General features: G+C 36.5%; 1 protein-coding gene across 1 annotated transcript in view; it reads left to right on the top strand.

The window, feature by feature from the left end:
• Nucleotides 1–2241: 2241 nt before the first annotated feature.
• Nucleotides 2242–21645, top strand: part of LOC104622520 (vacuolar protein sorting-associated protein 13D-like) — a gene marked incomplete at its 3' end in the record, with an annotated part of 41933 nt that continues 22529 nt past the window's right edge. The window contains 20 exon segments of the mRNA XM_010289337.1: nt 2242–2338; nt 3266–3343; nt 3582–3772; nt 4093–4173; nt 5468–5584; nt 5791–5895; nt 6235–6405; nt 7360–7460; nt 8068–8236; nt 9509–9601; nt 10348–10558; nt 11133–11312; nt 11760–11890; nt 12640–12712; nt 13228–13398; nt 14605–14735; nt 15625–15757; nt 16866–19085; nt 19446–19597; nt 20364–21398. Of these exon segments, the coding sequence (XP_010287639.1) occupies nt 2242–2338; nt 3266–3343; nt 3582–3772; nt 4093–4173; nt 5468–5584; nt 5791–5895; nt 6235–6405; nt 7360–7460; nt 8068–8236; nt 9509–9601; nt 10348–10558; nt 11133–11312; nt 11760–11890; nt 12640–12712; nt 13228–13398; nt 14605–14735; nt 15625–15757; nt 16866–19085; nt 19446–19597; nt 20364–21398 (5640 nt within the window).

The raw sequence follows: 21645 nt of genomic DNA, 5'->3' as shown, positions 1-21645 counted from the left end.
CTATCTCCTCCCCACGATGTGTTTGCTTGCGTGGAGGGAAAGAAGGGAGACTGTCCTGAAGGCTCCTCCCCGTCCTTTTTTGTGTAACTGGGCGCTGAGTAAAATGGCCCCCCACGCCCCGTGCGCTGACAGGAGGCATCATCCCAGCTCGCTTCCCGCCTTGCCGCGCTGCCCCTCGCCGGCTGCCCCGGGCCCCGCTCCGGCAGGGCCTGCCTCGTCCTCCCTGTGGGAAAATGGCATCTTTTTCCAGAAAAAGTGAGCCAGCTTTGAGTGAGGGTGCTGGCTTGGACTTTGAGTCTCATCCTGATAAGCTCTTGCTGTTCTTTTTTTACTATGTATGTTAAGGAAATAAAAAACACTGTCATAGAAAACAAGTGTTTTGTTTTTCTTTCCAGTGGCCCAGCAGTGGACTAGAAAGTAAAAGCCTTGAAATATTTGAAGGATTCCTAAATAATTACTTACGTTCCATAAGTTTAGGTTAAGGAAGTGATTTACTTTATTTACAGTTCTTATGATGGAGCTTCAGCATGGAATTGTTCATGCATCAGAGGTTTTCAGTCACTGAGGTACTAACCTGATCTGTGCTTCTGAACGTTTCTTCAGGATCCTTCCTCTGTTTTGGCTCTTAGCATCTCTAGATTTCTTTTTTAATTTACTTATTTTTTTAAGGGTAACATGACAAGGATTACTGTATTTGCTTGTGTTTGAATTCCAGCTTTCTTGTTGATTTTATTAGAATAAAACCATATAATATAATGTGGTGGCCCGACGTGTACGAATGCTGGCTCTTTATTATGTGGAATAATACTATTGTTTTTGAAAAATGGGAAATTTTGCAAAGATAAAAACATTAGATGTGTTTAACGTGAAGATATGCCTTATTCAAATGTAACTCCCCTGTGTTCTTTATGACGTTTGTGTTTCATTCTGCATGACAGCATAGTTTTGCTTTTCAGCCTTTAGAAAAAGCCTTACATTACTTGCTTAATTCTGGTTATGTTATTTAATTGTATTAGTTAAATATTTTCACTGACTTTTTAAAAAAGAAAGAAAGGCTTAATTGTTGCTGCCTAAAATCAAGCAAACCTCATTGTGGGAAAACCCTGAATCTTAATATAAAATTTAAAATGTAACTCTTGAAGTTGTTGTTTTCTTCTATTGTCAGACATAAATAAGTCTGAGACATTTGCTCTTCTGCTGTGTAGAACCCAATCTTGGGTACACTGGTTTAGGGAGGTATGTGGGGTTGGAAGGCTTTTCTAAACATAGAACTGATAAATGTAGTGTATTCTAACCACGAGATATGGCCTGCATGATTTCTTCCTTACTGTAATAACATGCTTGATCCTGCCCTTGCAAAAGCTAATAGTAGTTTTGCAATTCACTTTAAAAAACTTTAAAGTGTTTGAAGTTTTAAAGGGTTAAAAACTTGAAGAGGGACTTAGGAGTTTTAATGGTCTGATTACTACATAAGTTGAAACAGAAATGGTTGGAGAAAAGTATGAAGGGAAATGTTTACACATATGACCACTGTTGCTTTTCTAATGTAGCTTTTTTCCCCTCCTTGATGCAGTAATCTATGCTATCAGTTTGAAAACCTCTTAGAGTAACTGTTGATGAGGTATTTATGGGATTTGTTTCTCTACTTCTCGCACACATGCTCTTCCCAAAAAAGGGAGTGAGTTGTTTCACAGATGTCATATAAGAATTCTACAGAAATACAGTTGAAGGCTCTGAGCTGTTAATTTAGACCAGGCTTCCAAAACTAGAATGCTGGCAACTTGAAGAAAATTTTGGCAGCAGAAGTTGAGGAGGCCAGTAAAAAACTGCTTCAGCTCAACATGGAATTTTAGTCATCCCTTTTCTGGAAGAGGAAGTTTGGCCTTGTTGTTTATTGCAACAAAATGCAGTGTTTTGGTTGGAGAAGGGGTGGAAATATGAACTTAATTTGTAAATGGGAGTGGTCTGTAATCATCAAAACTCTGTATGAAACTCCAATTTGAGACTTCAAGGGCATAGTATAAAACATTTTTTAAAGGTAGAAATCAAGCTTAGTGTTTTTACTGCTTTTTAGATTGATTACGGTAAGAATAACAGTGATAGCACTATGTCAGCTCTGCTAAGTCTGTATTTCAGGCAGACATTTTCTTCATGATTTTTCTTTCAGAGAGAGACTGCAATTATGGAACAGAAATTCAGAAAATGACAGAAAAACATTAATTGCCCTCTTCTAGGACAGTCATGTTGGAAGGATTGGTAGCCTGGGTCCTCAACACCTATTTGGGCAAATATGTCAGTAACCTGAACACAGACCAACTTTCAGTTGCTCTTCTAAAGGGTGAGGCTTTGTGGTATTTTCTGTAGTGTTTTCATACTGTGATTTTAAAAAAAGAAGTGTTATGTTTTTGTAATAACTGGAAGGTGGAATAGAAACAATCATTTAATACTGTGTTTAACATTTACATAAACCCTTTTAATATAGAGTTTTGTGCTAGCACTTTACAAGGAATAGTAAATTCTCTTGTGTTCCTGCCTTTGTTCCCTTTTATCAACACAGTTAAACCAATTTATACAAAAATTTCGTAAGTATGCTTAGCATATCTTATCAGCATGTTTAATTTGTATAATATTTCAGTGTAATTTTTCTTAATACGGTTCGGTAAACTTTCCTGTTGAGGGACTGTGGCAGGAATTATTCTGTAGTCTTTACTTCTTACGTTTTGGTGCTAGTAGTTGCTCCCGTGTAAGACCTCTGGTTTATGTCATATTACGTCATGTTACGTTCACGAGTCTTTTACAGAGTCCTCAGATCAATGCTTTCTAATTTACCTTTTTCCTGCTATTTTCTGCTATTTTTGGGGATAATATTTTTTAACACTATAAAGCTTTTCTTTGCATGCTTTTTCTAATATTGAGAAAATACTTGAAGTATCTCTTTTGAAAAGACAAAGAATAGAAGCTTGCTCCTTGGTTACAATGAAGTTCAGATCTAAAACCTTGCAGAAGAAAGACTGCTTCTAGATGACCTCATCAAATAGTTTGAGCACATGGCATGGAAAATGAAAAAATATATTAAATAATCATTGCAGTTGTAGTAAAACTTGAAGCGGTAGGTTAGCTGTTCTCATGAAATCCTATTTGGTTTGGTTTTGTGTTTTTTTTTTTCCTTTAAAGTGTCGTGCTAGTCTTTTTAGGCTTATAATGTTCAAGTTGGCATTCTTTAACATAATTTTAACAGACTTGTCTTTTTTGCTGCTTCGTATAGGTGCTGTTGAATTGGAAAACTTGCCGCTAAAGAAAGATGCCTTGAAGGAACTGGAACTACCATTTGAAGTAAAGGCAGGTGTGTATTCTGCTTGTGTGTGCAGGACAAATATTTATAAACAGGAAGTATTGCATATTTTAGAAGAACCTTTACCTATGAGTCAGAAGCTTGAACAAATGAGGTAACCTGCTTTTCAGGTAATCCAGTTCTGTTTTAGCTTGTTTGTTTGTTACACCGCTTTTTCTTTCAGGTTTTCCAAGGATGGTAAAGTATGTTTACACAGTAATCTGATGGCACCTCTGTTTTGTGCATCTAGGTTTCATTGGCAAAATAACACTACAGATACCTTTTTATCGCCCACATGTGGATCCATGGGTGATATCTGTCTCAAAACTACATTTAATTGGTGCACCAGAAAAAAAAGAAGATTTTGATGAGGAAACGGAGAAGTTGCAAGAAAGAGAACACAAGAAAGCCCTTCTTCTAGCACTTGAAGAAAAATGGAAAGTGAGTCATGCTTGTCTTTCATGGTGAAGAAACCACTATGGTAGATGGATTGCGTTTAAGTCTCCTAACAAGTAGGAGAACAAATGCATAGGAAGCTAAGTTAGAATTTGATTCATACATGCTAACATAGCGCAATTTCTGCCCCACCCTTGTCATGTTGTGTGTCCCACATACGTTGGAAATACTGAAATGTTTGAGGTTTTTTTATTTCTCCCTGTTCACAATAATTTCAGACATAGTGTAAAGAGGTATAGAGGTATATTGTTTCCAGACCAGCTGTTACAGTGGTGGTTAATGCTTAATCCTGTTTTCTCTTTTAGAAAGAACGACAACAGAAAGGGGAATCTTACTGGTACTCAGTTACTGCATCTGTAGTCACAAGAATTGTAGAAAACATTGAAGTAAGCCTTTGCATTGTAGAGCTTTTCCCACTTGTTAAAAATTACTTGTGCCCACTGTGTTTCACATTGTGTAGTCCTCAGATGAAGTACGTAAATCAAAGGTAGATGGCTGGCAGAGGACAGTCCCTTTTCAGATTGAACCTTCATAACTTCAGTCTTAAACTAGTCCTGATGGGGACTTCTGGAAAGGAAAAACTCTCCATCCTGCTTTTACCAAGGGGAAACATCAACTTTTTTTTTGTTTGTAACCGTAGGTGGATAATGAATTTGCATGAAATCTGATGATTTTTGCTCACATTTTAATTCTTTTAGTTATGAAGCCACTGAAATACTGATTTTTTTAATGAAGCAGAAGAGCATGATTTGTTGTGATAAAAACACAATTTGTAAAGAAACAAATCTCAGAGTTTCTGCTGATCTGTGATTTTGATTATTTGACTGCGTGTGTCTCTTAGGTTCTTTAATTATTCTTTTATCTACTCTTAATAAAAATCTGCTATGTGTCTCCTAAGTTTCAAAATGACTCAAAAGTATGGCTGTTCTCTATTGCTTTTTCTCTTTGGAAGTCCTAATGTAGTTAATGTTATTTTAGCAACATTTATATCATTAATCATTTGTATTTAAGAACCAGAAGCTTTCTACTTGCTAAACTTTGCTCGCCTCCATGAAAGGGCTGTCCTTCTTTTTCTTTATGTGCAGATAGACTGATTATATTATTTGGTTGCATTTCAACTCACTAGAGGCAATTTAGAAGCAAGAAACCTCAGGCTACTTGCTTTTCCCGACAGTGTTTGAGGTTGTGTTTGGTGCGGGAGCTCACAGCGAGAGTATCTACTTTTCTCAGTCCTGGACTCTACGTTCTCTGAGAAACCACAGTAACTTGGTGCTCTCAAAGGTTTTACCAATGAAAATTAGTTTGGGTCACCTTATGTTGTTATTATTCTGTCCCATAGTGATGACTCGTACATAAACCAAATTTGAGTCTTTGGTTGACATTTACACATTTGTCTTTAAAACGGAGAATAATAGTAGGATAGCAAAATACAGTACACTGTCTTGTGAAAGCAGCTAGTTGTTTCTGGGGAGAAGGGCAGGGCCTAGTGGTACCTGAGGAGAAGACAACCTGAGAGTACAAAAACGGAAGTGAGGAATAGGATTTTTAGGAGATCTAAATGACTATCAGAAATTTGTTGGAGAATTGCAGAAATTAAGTATTAAATTGGTTGAATAGTATTGCTGTCCACTCTAATGATGTAAATAGTTGTCTCTAGTGTAATGTTTATTTTTTGTCTAGTTAAAAATTCAGGATGTCCATTTGAGGTTCGAAGATGGTGTCACAAATCCTTTGCAGCCATTTGCTTTTGGCATATGCATCAAAAATGTATCAATGCAAAATGCGGTATTTGAACCAGTAAGTATAACTTTTTGTACAAGAACTGATGCGATGCTGTATTTTATGGGTGCTAGTAAATATTTAGTAAAAAGTATGGTATTTTAATAATCTTCTGGTTATTGTTATAAATTGATTCTGGGCATTTCATATTGTTTATCGAGTATATAGAACTAAAAACCACGTAGCATGTGGTGTGTGGTCTTATTTTACTTTTTCTACTTCAGGTAGAGAAGCTGATGCGGAAAAAACAGTTGGATGTTGCTGACTTTAGTGTTTATTGGGATACGAATTGCACTTTATTGGGTGACCTGCCTCCTGGTCAGCTACAGGTACAAGAGGGATACTTGGCATGTGAAAGAGATATTGTTGGTGGTGGTGGTGGTCTCTTCTATATTGCAGACCTAATTGACTTAGAATTTGTTGGATCTAGTGCTTTTAAGAGGAACAGAAGTTTATAGTTTCTTGCTATAATGATAGGACACATGTGCAACCCACAACGGCTGTGCTGTGAAATACCTTGTTTTACCTTTGAAGAGAGAACATATTTAAGGGGTTTTCTTCCATGAACTGGCATGCTAATAAAGTGTATTCTAATACATGAAACCAATGCATCCTAGTAAGTATTATACGCTCATTTCTTATAGAATAAATTTGCTTGTAACCCACAGGAAGCAATGGATAAAAGTATGGAAAGTCGTAATCATAATTACATCATGGAACCTGTATGCACTTCTGCTCTTCTTAAGAGAAACTGTTCTAAGGAGCCTTTAAGATCACGACAGACTCCGCGTCTTGAGTGTGATATTCAGCTTGAGACTATACCCTTGAAGCTTTCACAGGTAAATACTAGCCATCTTCATTTAACTGTCAATACTTGAAACAGACTGTTGAGAAGCAGGGTAAATGAGGACATCATGAACTTTGTGCTGTTAACTCTATTAGGCTGCGTTGGGTGTCCAAACTAGTGAGCCTTCAAGACATCTTGGGTATCTGTGTGCTGTATTGCTTGCTGCTTTATGGTCAGTTTGTAACAAAATGACTGATGAAAGAAGATATTCCTTTATGTTTTGGTTATGACAATGCCTACAAATTAAAATCAGTGGTTTGACATGGAGTGTATTTTTTTCCTTCCCACGTGCTGCAGCTGTTGTTTGTATGTCAGTACTTCTGAAGATTCTGCTGGTAAAATGCGATCTTGAATTATCTATCTCTAAGAAAACAGTTGCTGATTCAAGCAGTGAAATACCTGTAGGGGTCACAAAACTGTGGTAGTGTTTGTAACAGCTTACATACCAATTATTGTAGCATAAATTTAATACTTTCTTGAAAATGCAGTTTTAGAGGGAACTGAAAGGGATATACTTAAACCCAAGCATTCAAAACTATTTAATTATTTTACTGCAGTTGGTTATTGTAAGGAAATTACATTCTTGTTTGTTTATTGCAGTCATAGGAGGGATGCATATGGGTTTTTTTAGTCTATAGAATGTACAATAGTGGCTGATGTTAGGTTGATAACCTGACATGGAAGGGGATTTCATTGTGGGTGTCTGTAAGTAAGGAAGCATTTAAATTGTCACATGTTACCTACTAGCTACTAGAAGATCTGTGACACTAGAAAAGCAAATTATGAATTCTGGTTAACATTAATCTTAATTCTGAAGCCATATGCAGACCATTGATGCAGGTAAACTAAGCCTATGGTTGGTTTTTTGTTTTGTTTTTTCCTCCCCTTTGATTTGGAAAGCACTCCCAATATTGCCTAATTGATCTGTGTATTCTTTTACTAAAAGATGCAGTATCAGCAGATCATGGGATTTTTAAAGGAACTGGCTAGAAAGGAACGACAGCTTAAATTCAGGAAGTGGAGACCAAAGGTTACAGTAGCAGAGAAGTAAGTATATCTACAAGATATGGTGGTGTTAAAATGATATTAAAAACTATACTAGGGAGACTAGAATGAAAACAAATATAAATAAGTAGATAATAATCATGTATTAGAGTTTCAGTTTTTATGTTTGTTCCCCTGACTCATAAATCAGTTTTAAATATTCAGATGTAATTCAAACTTAAAATAAAATTACTCCTACCTACAGCTTTAAATTCTTTCACAGCTTCCAAGAACTGAAATTAAGTTGGAGCTTCTACTCCCATGCAAAGGCTGTGGTGTTCTGAAATTTTCTGTGTGGAAAGAGCTCCTGTTAAGTTTCTTTTAATGATAAATAAGAAAGATGCTATCAGTTCAGACCAGAGGCCTACGTAGCTCAACACTTTGTTTTCTATGCCTGATATATATCTGCTGAAGTGGTGGGTACTTTGCAGAGCACTGTTCTACACAGTTTATAGAATTAGACCATATATGCTCTCTCTAACACTGATGCTTTTTCTGACCAGTTGCCCTCTGTTTTTTCACTGAACCTCTCCTGGACCTTTCACCAGTTTGACATGCTTTTGGGGTTTTTTTTAAATATTGGTAATACAATAATTTTAAAATGTTTCAGCTGTCGAGAATGGTGGATCTTTGCTTTGAATGCTAATCTTTCGGAGATCAGGGAGCAGAGACAACGTTCTACCTGGGAGTTCGCATTACATCGGGCGCAAGATGCAGTGTCTTACACTGACATGTATTATAGCAAGTTGAAGGGGGAACCGCTATCTACTGCAGAGCAGGTATTTAGATTTGAGTTTTCTACTGTGTTGATTAATCAACTTATATTTTTATTTGCTTCATCTTCTCAAATTTAAAATCTGTTCTAGTTTAGAAACTTCTTTAGTTTTACTGCTGGCCATTTTCACTGAACAGACCGTCTTTTGACCACAACTGAGTTTTTAATGCTTGAAACCTGGGCTTGTGGGAGGTGTGTGTGCAGCAGAGTTCTTTCTTAAAAAGTATTTAAATACCAGAAGTGTGTGAGGTTACCCATATGGTTAGGTAGATAATGTGGGAAAAATTGTGGCTAGTTGACAATGCGTTTGCGGGTGCTTTGTTGTTTTTTTGTTTTTGCTTTTCCACAATTGATTTTAGGATGAAGAATTTAGAAGAAAGGTGCCCCTAATAATGAACCTGTGTCTAACTTAAGAAAGAAAAAAACTGTGAACTGCAATTAGCTGCTTTTTATCTCTAGGTGTATTGGGGCTTTTTCATTTAAATCAGTTAAGGGCACTATGTACCTCACCTGTCTTAATTACAGGTGCGATTCTATTGATATTTTCATTTGTATGTAACCCGTGCTTGTACTATTTAGACATGAACTGTAGCACTAGGTCAATATACTAGAAATTTTATAGTACCTGGCAAAACAGGAGACTTCTACTTTCATATAGTGTGTCTTGTCTTCAGCAGAGCTGTGAAATGTAACAAGGGCGATGCCATTGGACTAGAAAAATGTCCTTTGCTTACTTGTTCCATGATACATTTTTTAGATTTGGGTGAATCAAGCTTCCACAAAGAACTTCTTAATCAGTACAAAGATGACAACATGTCTAAGTAACTGAATATGAATACTACATTGTCCTAATTTATGTGGTTCATTTCCTCTACCTTCTTTACTCAATATAGAAGCTTTTTTTGCTCCTGGCAAAGCTAGTCATTTTGTTAAATCAGGTTATTTTCCATGGCTTAGATTTTATGCTGCAAACATTGCTTTGCATACATGAGAGGAGGATACAGTTGGGCAAGGAATTTTTACCATGAAAAGTATTTAAATAATGTATTTTACAACGCAAATAAACTTTCTTTGTAGTATGGGGGAGTGTCACTGTTATGGCTGCCTACATGACTTCTGTTTACTTTCATGTGCTTGGGCACTTGGATACTATCATTAATACCATGTTAGTTTTTCCTATGAATCTTTAACTTAATCAGTGCAGAGATGTTTGATCTGTTTGTGAACAAGATGCTGTATTCTTTTAGTACAGTTACTTTACCTTTTTGTCTTTCAGGCAGAAATGCGTCGTATTGAGGATGAGCAAACTTACGAAGAGTTGAAGATACTATATGAGATAGTTCATGATAAATTTCACGACCTAGCTGAGGTGAGAAACATTCTGCATACTGGGCAATATTTGCAATCTTTAAGTGAATTATTCTGAGTTATTGTGTTGTCTTCTGCTGGAGAGTGTTAGCAGGTATTTGTTCTGATTTAGAAGTGTGACATTAATGCTAAAATTGCAAACAATGCTCAGTTCCTCCAGTTTTTACTGTTGTGTCACTTGCATAGTGAAATCTTTTGTCTAGTCATATGATGATCTTCCTCAATAGTATTCTTGCCAGAATTTCTAGGGCAAGTATGCTTCATCTTAAAAACAGAGAGTGGAAATAAGGGCCTATAATGAGTATTTTCCTGCAATAAATATATGGCAGAAGTGAGCCTCATGTAAATGGCTTTCTGAGCACGCTTCATGAAATACGGACTAAACTTTGTAACAATACAATGTCATCTCTCTTTCAAATACAGTTGCTAAAGTTGAGAGCTGTGTTTTATGGTGTCAGATGACTTCTTATGTGGTTTAGTGTTTCTAGACTAAGATTTAAATAATGCCATATGGCTTCATATATGAATATGCAGCAGTTAACTGATGATGTCTTTGTTATTTCTTTGCTGCTGCTTGCTGCTGCTCTCCTAATAGGCTAAGTATTGATCAGATGTCACCACTGATATACTGAAGAGTGCTGAGTAAATAGTAGATGGAATTGTATTTTTATTGTGCCTTTTTTGTACACCTGTGATATTCTTTCACTTACCAACAGTAATGTGTGTGTCTTCAATGTTCAAACCTAGAGTGTTAAAGAGCCATTGCCTGATTCCCCTGGAGGTTCCCCTACAGCAGAATCTGCACATGGCAGTAGCACTGGGATGCTGCAGTATCTTCAGTCTTGGTTTCCTGGCTGGGGAGGTTGGTATGGGTATGCTCAGCAAACGTACGAAGGTGAACCTTTTGAAGGGCTGCTGACAGACCCAAAGGAACAGTGGAATCCAGAAGACATACTAGGTATGGAAATACAGGGATTTCTTTTTCTTTTTAAGACTGCTAACGCTACCGTAATTAGATATCTGGTAAAGGTGAACAGAAACAACTCTTTGGTTCTGTATTGTTGAAAGATTTCATGTGTCAACTGATGTACCTAGGCAGCAGAGCCTGTCTAAAGCTTAATAACCTGTTAAAAAATCTCAATACCTGGTGTACCTAGTTATTTCTAAAGCGATATACGGAATACATTTGCTTCCACTATTGGAGATACTTATAGCAAAGAGCTTTGGGACTTTTCCTGTTCTGTGGGTGGAGGTCATGTAGCGTGCTATAACTGGGTATAGCATTAATAGGACTGGCTTGTTGGGGTCTTCTTAAATTTAGGTTTACGTTACCTTAATTGAAACAGAAGGATTTTACAAAATACTCAATTTTGTTAAGGAAGAAGGTATATCTGATTTATTTTTTGTTTCTGTTTTTCTTCCCTAAAGCTGGGAAAATTTTTATTTTCAAATTCAGAGAAACTTTTCCATTCTTTAGTGGCCTTCCAGAAACTTGGCTTATTAATGTGTTGGTTTGGGTTTTTTTCAATTAGGTGGAGAGGAATTTTTTGATCCTGCTGCAGATGCTTCTAGCATGAATACCTTTACAAAGAGAGATCATGTTTTTGCTAAATTAAATCTGCAGTTGCAAGGTGGCTCTTTCACTCTGTTGCATAAGGAGAAGAAGGTGGTGCATGCTGAGGAGACTGCCTTTATGCAGCTGGAGTTTTCAGGTATTAAGTCAATTTCTGCTGCATGTTCTTTGTCAAAAGAAAGCCAGAGCTTTGTTCACCTTCAGACCTTCCTTTGATTTTTGTGTTTAATTCTTTAAATTACTATCCTGAAACAAAGTTCAAAATGAAAATACCAAAACAGCTTATGGAAACCGATGTATCAAGTGAAACTAAGTTTCTCTCTCCAGATGTATGAATGATTTCTACATAGAAATGTAATCTTGGACATTGTTATGTGTGATAGGAAGACAACTGTAGAAATACATGCTACGCAATCCTTGTAATTTATTCCAAATTTCCGTGTTTAATTTTTTTAGTAGAAATAAATACATGTAAGCGCTTCCAAAAGAGTTGTTTATTGGATGATATTTGGTATCTGTAAAATTTAAATAAAAGCTGTGCTGTGTACTAAAAGAGGTAAAAGCATTTTATGTCTTTATATTCCAGGTGTAAAGATCTTAGCAGAATCCCTTCCTCGCAGAAATTCTTCCCTTCTCAAAGTTCAGCTTGGTGGTCTTTTTTTGAGAGATTTGGCAACAGAAGGGACCATATTTCCTGTTCTTGTTTTCCCAAATCCTGTAGGTGAAAAAAACCTCTCGAAGTTACTAGGTAGAATGCATAAATGTGTATGAAAATAGTTATATTCCAAAACTCAGTGCATGTTTTTCTTGGTTTGTGTCTTATCCCAGCAAAAGAACACAAAAGTCTTGAAGAAAAATTCCCACTTGTTGAACTTTTCCCCTCCCTTTCCAAGGATCATTCGTAGCACTCTTCATTTTTTGCTCTGTATGCTTGCAACTTTATTTTACAGTTGTATGTGTTGGGAAGGACATAATTTCTGGAACAATTAGCACTGCTGCTTAATCAGTGATTGTTCTTTTTCATAAAGCTCTTTGGTCCAAGTAAGGTTTTATTTCACCTGTATACTGTTAGAATAAAAGCAGAAATGGAGATTTTTTTTTTCTTCTTCATAATGAATTGCTGAAAAGATTTTTAATATCTCTTCCGAGCAAACAAAAATTTAATCTAATTCCATGAAAATTTCCTCACCTGTTTTGTACTTTGTAATTTGTAGAGAACTGACTGATATTTGCACTTCAGACTTCAGTCTGTCTGCTACACGAGTAGCTAGGGTTATCTTCTTAGTCATACTTCCTTCTCTTGTTTGACTACATCAAGTAAAAAAATGCAGAAAGAATCTCAGACTATACATATAATTTACTTATGAAGTGCCCCTAAGGCGTAATATATAAAAGACTTTTATGCTTATATCAAGTGCGTTGGTTGATTTTAACTAAACAATCTTTTTCTTTTAAATTCTTACCAGCAAAAAGAGGTTGGCTGCATGTCTTCCTTTGGACTCCAGAGTTTGTCCTCAGAAATGACTAATCAGAGCACTGGTAAAGATTTCATTTTATGTTTGATGATAATAAGCATATGAGAATTCCTACAACCTGAAATTCCAAAACCAAGTGCCTAGAGTTTGAATTCATGCAAATGCTTTTTGCAAATAGTAAGGATAAAATCACAGAAGCTTTGTTCAGACATAAGGGTGCATGCAGATTGACTTTCTAATGAAAGTGAGTAAGAAAAAATGTATTTCAAGACTGGGAGTTGCACTTGCTGTTTGTCTTGGTTTAAAAAAAGAAAAATATTCATAGGAGCTCAACATTAGGACACCACTTCTGAAAATGTTTTTGGATATACAAACATGTTGAATTTTGTTGGTTGTAGAAATTGACTATATTACTTGCTTTTCTGTTACTGAAGAATTTTTAAGATGGGTACTACTTTCCTAGTAGTACCAATTAAAAAATCAGTTCTTAAATTCTTTGGGGTTTGTTTTTTGCTTTTGTTCATTTGTTTGTTTTGGATTTTTTTACAACTGCATATTGTAACTTCATTTTTTATTCAGTTGCAGATCCTGATGCGCCAGTGTTTGAGATGCTTTATGAAAGAAATCCAATCCACAGCAATTTTGAGAGGCGCCTGGAAGTCAGTACCAGACCACTAAATATTATTTACAATCCACAAGCCATTAAGAAAGTGGCTGACTTCTTCTACAAGGGAAGGGTTCATACCTCAGGTTAACCTTTAATATGTTTTTTTTTTGTGGGGTTGGGGTTTTTTTGGTGGTATTGTATCTTTTCTTATCTTTGATACTTATTTATTTTCATTCTTAGAGATACAAAGCGCTAATCAGAGAATCTCCACTTTAAATTCCAGTTGAACAATACCCTGAGTCTTCTCTGGATGATTTATTTTTCTTTTTTTGTTTAATTGAATCAGGGATTGTGCTTGGGCAGACTCCTGAAACTTCTACTTTAAAATCTCAAGTTGCAGCTATACCACATGGGGGATGTTCATGCTGCCTAAATTAAAATATATAAATAAGGAGGCCTTTTTCTGTAATCTCTCCTGGAAATGGATGGAGAACAACAGTTTTCCGAGAGAACAGTTGAAAGCAGAATATTTTCTATAGTAACAGTACAGGGGAAATTGTGTTCTAATTCCTGTTGTATCTCTTCTGTTGGTTACATTAAGTCTGACCTTTGTTGCAGCTGCTTGAGGTACCTTGTTTTTTAGATGTTGAACATACTGCTTCCCTAAGCTTCTAAGGTCAGCAAGATTTAGGAGTCTGGTACCTAAGCCGCTAACATTATAACGTGACTGCCTTTGCAGTTCTAGTTGATACAGTTCAGTTTCTGAGATGAGAGGGTAGAATAAAGAACATTAAAATGTTTTTAAAGTACCAGTACTTTTTCTTTTGATTTTGGTAAATACTGGAAGATTTAAGTTACCTAACTTAAAGGTGTGAATGATACTTAGGTTTTCTCACAAGTTGAGAATATTCCATAAATATTAGAGGTAAAGTTTAAAACAACCAAACCAACCAAACAAAACAAGACTGCCTACATGATCCACAAGCTTCTCAACATTTAGTCAGAATTTCCTCTGTTGCCATGCTTATCACTCTTTCTGTCTCCCTGAAATGTAGTAACCTAGGTTGAAGGTCTGTCAAATAAAGACACAGAAAAAGGTTTGGGAAGTGGTTTTTTAGTGGGATTGTTTGTTTTGTGCTTTTAGACACTGCTTTTTTTTTCTGTGAAACAGGCTGGTGGGTAGGTACAGCCAATGACTTTCAACTGCTATGTTTTTCTGTCCTATATTTTACTGCTACAATTTAATATATATCTTTTTTTTTCTTTCTCTGTCTGCCCCCCTTCCCCCCTCCCCGTTCAATAACAGATGAACAAAATTATACCTAGTCAGTTTTGTATCTCTTGTGCAGGTTTTGGATATCAATCAGAGTTAGAGGCAAGAGTGGCCAAAGCTGCCAGAAGACAGTACAACAAGCTGAAAATGCAGACAAAAGCTGAAATCAGGCAAACTATTGATCGTTTACTAGTAGGAGACTTCATTGTAAGTTTTTGCCCCCAAAGTGATTGTGTAGGCTTTTTTGCTGTGTGTTCTAGGACTTGAAGCTCTAAAGAAGGGGGTTTTGTTGTTGTTTGTGTCATGCTCTTCTTAAGGAAGTGGGGAGTGTTACATGTGATATTGTCGTATTCCTTTTGCTGTCAAACAATCCATTTTTGTGGTGCAGACCTGTTGTGATTAGTGGCAGAATAGTACTTTTCTGTTCTTGATCCTGTTACTGAGATTACTTCAAGCCAATTTACTGGCTCCAGTGTGCATTGGAGCTCTGTTACGTCAAACTTATTAAATTTGTGTGTAACTTATTTGAAGATAATTTGCTAAATTAATAAATCAGTCCACCTTTATTTTCAAGTAGTATTAGTATATGTATCAATATCACTAATCCCTGGCTTTGGAGTTAGCTATACTGATGCAAGGTAGCTGTTTTACATTGTTTCCAGTGAAAGCAAAAAATCTTTGTTCTGAAGAAGCAATAGTTTTATGTTTGATAAAACACAGTCTAGTGTAGGTTGTATTTATGGATAGCCTCAAGAAGGATTTATCTGACCCAGCGTCATGTAAAAGGTAGATCTTTCTCTTAGCTATGCAGGTAGGTTCACACTCCTCAGCTTACAGATGGGAAGTCCCTCTGGAGAGGGATTCATTGCATCTGTCTTAGCATGGAAAATTTCACCTACTGAAAGTGTCTCTTCGTTGACTGTAATAGGAGTCTGTGGTTTAACAAGCCACGAAACTAGTATGGCGGAGATTTGTGAAAGTTAGCTCTTCAGGTGAAAAAGTGGCTAACTAAATTGGTTTGTTTGACATGGCTTTTTTTCTTTGTGAGGGGAAGCTATTTCTTGTGGGCTATTATTTCTTTCTTCTTAACTTTCAGGAAAACAGCAAAAGCTGGACCGTGTGCCTTGATATTTCTGCCCCTCAGGTGATCTTTCCTGATGATTTCAAATTTGTGGATCCAGTGCTAGTTGTTGTAGACCTGGGAAGAATATTACTTACCAATTCTCAAGGTATCACTGAGAATTATTGCAGCTTTCCTTTTCTTTCCATCTTCTCCCAGAAGCTCTTCTGTCTGCATAGAAATAGAGATGTCTTAAAGTTATTTCCCATGTGTGTATATATATATATATGCGCACATAGAGTTGCACATAATAATTCTGCTATTATCAATAAATTTAATTGGGAATGATACACTGGTAAACAAAATTAGATCTACTTAAAATCCAGCTGGGCTGTATGGTATGTGAAGATATGTTAAAAAAATTTGGAGAGATACCTATGTGGTATGTGATTTCCTTTTAAAAAGTACAGCTGTAGGATGAGCTGTTTTGTGGTGCAGTAGAAAGTTGAGCTGTCAAGCCAAAAATTATCTACAGCGGAATGGTTTTACTCTGGATGTCTGAATCATTTAATCTGTTCTAGCATCAACTAATCTCTGCAAGGTTTTAGTAGCTTCCTTTTTAGTCAATTCTGTCTTCGGGCAAGCTAGAAAAAGATCGCAAATTGTTTGTGCAGGATTGATTTGTGTTTCCCTGTGAAACTGAGGCATTGGGCTGTTTAGAGTAGCTTGAGCTTAAAAAAAAAAGGTAGAAAAGTACAGGGAAGTTTTGGGGCGTGTTCCTGCTTTGTAGTGTAGAAAAAGCCCTTTTCTTAATGATAATAAAATGAAAGTTAATATTAGGCAATGAATTTAATTGGACAGAAACTTCTCCTCATAAATATATTGTAGTTAAGTAGCTCTTAGCTTTCAGTTGGTTTTGAGAGGTTTGTGATCAAAAGAATTGCATAGGCAGAGTGATGGATTTTTAAAAATTTTTTAACGACTTGATTAAAAGTAAATTTTGTAAGTGGCTTAAAAATGAGACAATAGTGTCTTTTAATAGATTCTAGAATACATTGTGACTGACATCTGCATGCATGTAAAAGAAGTGTGGTAGATTTCCTGTTGAGGAAAAAAAAAGTGACAGTAGAAGGGGGAAGGACAGTACTGGACATGCTTTGTGTTTAAAAAAAATACAACATCAGACAGGATGATCAGATAATGATGGGAAATATCCAAGGATGAGGGAGAATACTTCTGTTTGTTTGTTTGTTTACTATTATTTTTTTAATCCACAGAAGAATCTAAAAGGAGTGCAGATACTGTTTCTTCAGAAGTCAATGAATTGAGTGATGAGGAATATAAAACACCTCTTGCAACTCCTCCCAATACTCCACCACCAGAATCTAACACTGATAGTGGCATCAAAATGTCTGAATTTACTGGAGTAGAAATAAGTGAAGAGCAGCTACAGGCACACTTAATGAGTAAAAAAATGTATGAGAGATACACACTTTCATTTATGGACCTTCAGATCATGGTGGGCCGAGTGAAAGACAACTGGAAACACGTTCAAGATTCTGATGTGGGTCCAACTCATGTGGTAGAAAAATTCAATGTTCACCTGCAGTTAGAACGCAGGTTGATATACACGTCTGACCCAAAATACCCAGGAGCTGTCTTGTCTGGCACTCTGCCAGACTTGAAAATTCATATCAATGAAGACAAAATACTGGCTCTGAAGAACTGTTGTACACAGCTGAGTACATCTGAAACTAAGTCTTCTGATGCCCTACATTTAGGGAAGGACAAGATTTTTGCAGAGGTGGATCAGCTTGGCAGTTTGCATGATTCTGTAATGAATCTAACACAGAGTGTTGTAATGCTGGAGCAACATACCAGGGAAGTTCTTGTTGAATCTCAGCTGCTTTTAGCTGAATTCAAAGTAAACTGTATGCAGTTGGGTGTTGAAAGTAATGGACGATACATCTCTGTACTCAAGGTTTTTGGCACCAATGCTCATTTTGTGAAAAGGCCATATGATGCAGAAGTGTCCTTGACTGTTCACGGCCTGTTACTGGTTGATACTATGCAAACATATGGAACAGATTTTGATCTTTTGATGGCTTCTCATAAGAACCTGAGTTTTGATGTGCCAACAGGAAGTCTTCGAGACAGCAGGGCTCAGTCACCAGTTTATGGACTGTATGATGCACGTCCCATTGATGTAGCTAGTTTGGCAGAGAGATGCACTGCAGCCTCAAAAACTTCTGGTAACAATGGAAAAGATCAAGAGTCCCTGATAAAGTTAGAGTATCAGTTTGTGAGTGCAGAATGCCCATCGATGAATTTGGATAGCAGTCTTCAGGTGATCTCTCTACAGGTAAACAACCTGGATATCATCCTTAATCCTGAGACTATTGTTGAACTGATTGGGTTTCTCCAGAAATCTTTCCCGAAGGAGAAAGAAGATTCTAGTCCTCAGCCTTTAATAACTGACTTGGAAAGAGATTGGAGAGAACAGGAAACCTTTCAATCTACTTATGTGCAGAATACAGAGGTAGCAGTTGATATTCACTGGTTAAATATACTCCTCCTCAGGACAGTTTGCATGACAAATGGAGAAAAATATGGCAGAAAAATTGCAACAGCCAGTATTGGTGGCACCAAAGTCAATGTGTCCATGTGTAGTAAATTTGATGTAAATGGCTCTCTTGGATGCCTTCACCTTATGGACCTAACACAAGATAGCGTTAAGAATCAGTATGTTGTCAGCATAGGGAATACGGTAAGGTATGAAAATCTCATTGGTGATGTAGATTACTTTGGATCTTTATTCTTTAGGCTTGATGATGGAAATAGCCTTCCAGATGCCTTAAGTTTCACATTGACAGAAAAGTCAAAAGAGGAATGTTCTCTCAACCTCAAAATGGCCTCCTTACACTACAACCATTCAGCTAAATTTTTGAAAGAACTAACTTTGTCAATGGATGAATTGGAAGAGAATTTCCGCAGCATGCTGAAAAGCGCAGCTTCCAAAGTTACCACAGTCTTGGCAACTAAAACAGCTGAATACAGTGAAATGGTTTCTTTGTTTGATACAACACCGCGATCAAAAGATGTTGTCAACTTAGACGATAATGAAGGCTATCCATTTGGATCACAACCTCTCAAAACTGATACTATTAAGCTTATATTAAATGTAAACATTGAATCACCGATTGTCTCAATACCTCGAAAGCCTGGTAGCCCTGAACTGCTTGTTGGTCATCTAGGACAAATATCCATTCAGAATTTTGTACCAGGAGAAGATGAATCCAGAAGTGATAGATTGCAAGTTGAAATTAAAGATATTAAAATGTATTCTTTAAATAGCAGTCAATTTACGAGCAAGAAGGAGCCTGCGAGTGAAGTATCTCATGGGCTGCATTCTTCTTCAGGTCCTGCCAGTACTAGTAGCCAGGAAGAATCCCATTTTACTCGTCATGACTTCTTTGAATCATTACATAAAGGCCATGGTATGTTAATTAGAAGACTCTTAGTTATTTTAATATGAGTAGTAGATGGTACTAAAAATGTGTATTGGCCATAGGTCTGATTGTATATTCTGTCTCGCCCATCCTCCTGAAACATATTGCTCAATTTTAATTACAATGGAGAAGTTCTTTTATTCATACATTTTTAGTCTCCTAATCAAAAACTGGGTAGTATCTTTCATGCAGAAATTTAACAGAACATAGCCATATATACTTATTTTAGCAGTGCTGAGAGATTCTGAGCAAGCTAAATAGCTACTGTATTATCTCTGCTGTACAATCTTTATAGGATAATCAGTTCACTTCTTACAATGTTGCATTCATTTCACTTTCTCTTAACAGCTTTCCACATTCTAAATAACACCACCATCCAGTTTAAATTGGAAAAGATACCACTAGAGAGAGATTTGGATTTAACTTTTCCTCTGAGTAATGAAGACTTTGGGATATCAACCATTATGAAGATTGAAGGGAAATTTGTGAACCCTCTTCAGGTACAGTAATGCAGTATTTCCACTATCAATATAAAAGTACTTCCCTCCAGACAAGGTAAGTATATTTCAGGCAAATACCTTCCCAGTTTAACATGTTGATAGTTTAGAAATCACATCCTTATACATGTGGTTAGAAGAGACAGTCTTAACTCATAAGAACAATGACCAAAATTTAATCTTGTTTTGGGGCATTTTAGACATCTTTATGAATTAGTGTAACTTTTATTTACCCTGAACACCTGTAAGAGAAGGAAAAATAAATGTGTTACTGTCCAAATACGCTTATTTGCAGTTATATTACAAACTAAGAAAAAGTCTTGAGTTATCTTGAAAAAATCTCTCAGGAGCAGAGATGTTAAGTAGAGGAAACGGAAACTTCTAAAGCTAGAGAGACAAGCAGTGACGGCTAAGTAGACTGTTTTTTCCTTATATTACTGTATAATCTCAGCATGTTAAATTAAGGCTAGATTGTATGGTGAATTATTTTTAACTGAAGCTGTGTGGATGCTTTTTCCTAGGAATACAAGGTATCCTATTCTAGGATGTATGTTTCCAGATTGTGTCATTGTAGAGAGCTAATACAGAAGAATTGTTTTACTTCAGCTTTGCATTGTACCTTGTTGTGGGTTATTTTTTACTTGTGGACAAACTTAAAATTTGTCTGGTTTGAAATCTCACAATCTTTCCACATGTGAGTTTTAAAATATATGTACTGATCTTAATATAGAGAGCTCTAATGTGATTGTTTCTTTTTTCTACATTGTAGGTGGTGTTAGCAAAACATGTGTATGAACAAGTCCTGCAGACTCTGGATAATTTAATTTACAGTGAAGACTTGAACAAATTTCCAACCACTTCCGTATCTTCAACTTGTCATAGTTCTCCTTCAGCATCACTTCATAGTACAGGCACAGAATTCTCAAGTGAACGGAAGGAAAATGGCTTGTTCAGCCATTCTAGTTTTAATTCTATTCCAAACAAGTCATTAGCTATCAGGGAAACAAAATCTTTTACTCAGATTCAAGCAAACTTTCATATCTCAGAGCTCCAGGTTCAGTTAAGTGGTGATCTTACACTTGGTGCACAAGGCCTTGTCAGCCTTAAGTTTCAGGATTTTGATGTTGAGTTTGCTAAAGATCATCCTCAGACTTTGTCTATTCAGATTGCCTTGCGTTCTCTGCTAATGGAAGATCTTCTGGAAAAAAACCCAGACTCTCTGTATAAGAATCTTATGGTGTCCCGTGGAGCACCCAAGCCATCCAGTTTAGCACACAAGGAATATCTTTCACAGTCTTGCCCCTCGGTGTCCAACGTAGAATATCCAGATATGCCACGTTCCCTACCTTCCCATATGGAAGAAGCACCTAATGTCTTTCAGCTATACCAAAGACCAGTTTGTGCCTCCCGTAAGAAGCAAAAAGAAGATGCTGATTCTGAGTATCCTCTGACTCCACCTCCTTCTCCAACAGCAGACAGATCCAAGTTGCCCTGTGGAAAAAGTAACTTTGATGATTCATTAGTTCATATCAATATATTTCTAGTGGATAGGAAACATCCTGAATTTTCTTCTCACTATAACAAAATTAACCGTAGTGTAGATGTTGATTTTAATTGTCTAGATGTCTTAATAACTTTGCAAACTTGGGTAGTGATACTGGATTTCTTTGGGATTGGATCCACTGCTGATAACCATGCTATGAAGCTGCAACCTGAAGATACTCAGCAGACAATCAAATCAGAAATAAATACCTTGTCAGCTTCTCAAGCCCAAGAGCCTGTAAACACTAAGCTGGATCTGAAGGTATACTTGAGATGCAAAATAGTAATTGGATTGTCTGTCTTAAAACATCTGGTTTATAGAAACTTAAGGTGACATTTAAATCAAATGTTTTATATTCTAGTGGAGAATGTACATAAATTCAGAAACGGTACTGATTTAAAGCTTGCGTAGATGTAGTTAAAAAAAAGTACAGAAGCTATAGAAAAGCAAAGCATATGCAAAATGATTGGCTCCCTTGCTCTGTGACCTTCCTTAGATGGGGGTATGC

Source organism: Phaethon lepturus, unplaced genomic scaffold (assembly GCF_000687285.1).
Source record: "Phaethon lepturus isolate BGI_N335 unplaced genomic scaffold, ASM68728v1 scaffold54966, whole genome shotgun sequence".
Lineage (NCBI taxonomy): Eukaryota > Metazoa > Chordata > Aves > Phaethontiformes > Phaethontidae > Phaethon > Phaethon lepturus.
This window is presented reverse-complemented; position numbering and strand designations above follow the sequence as displayed.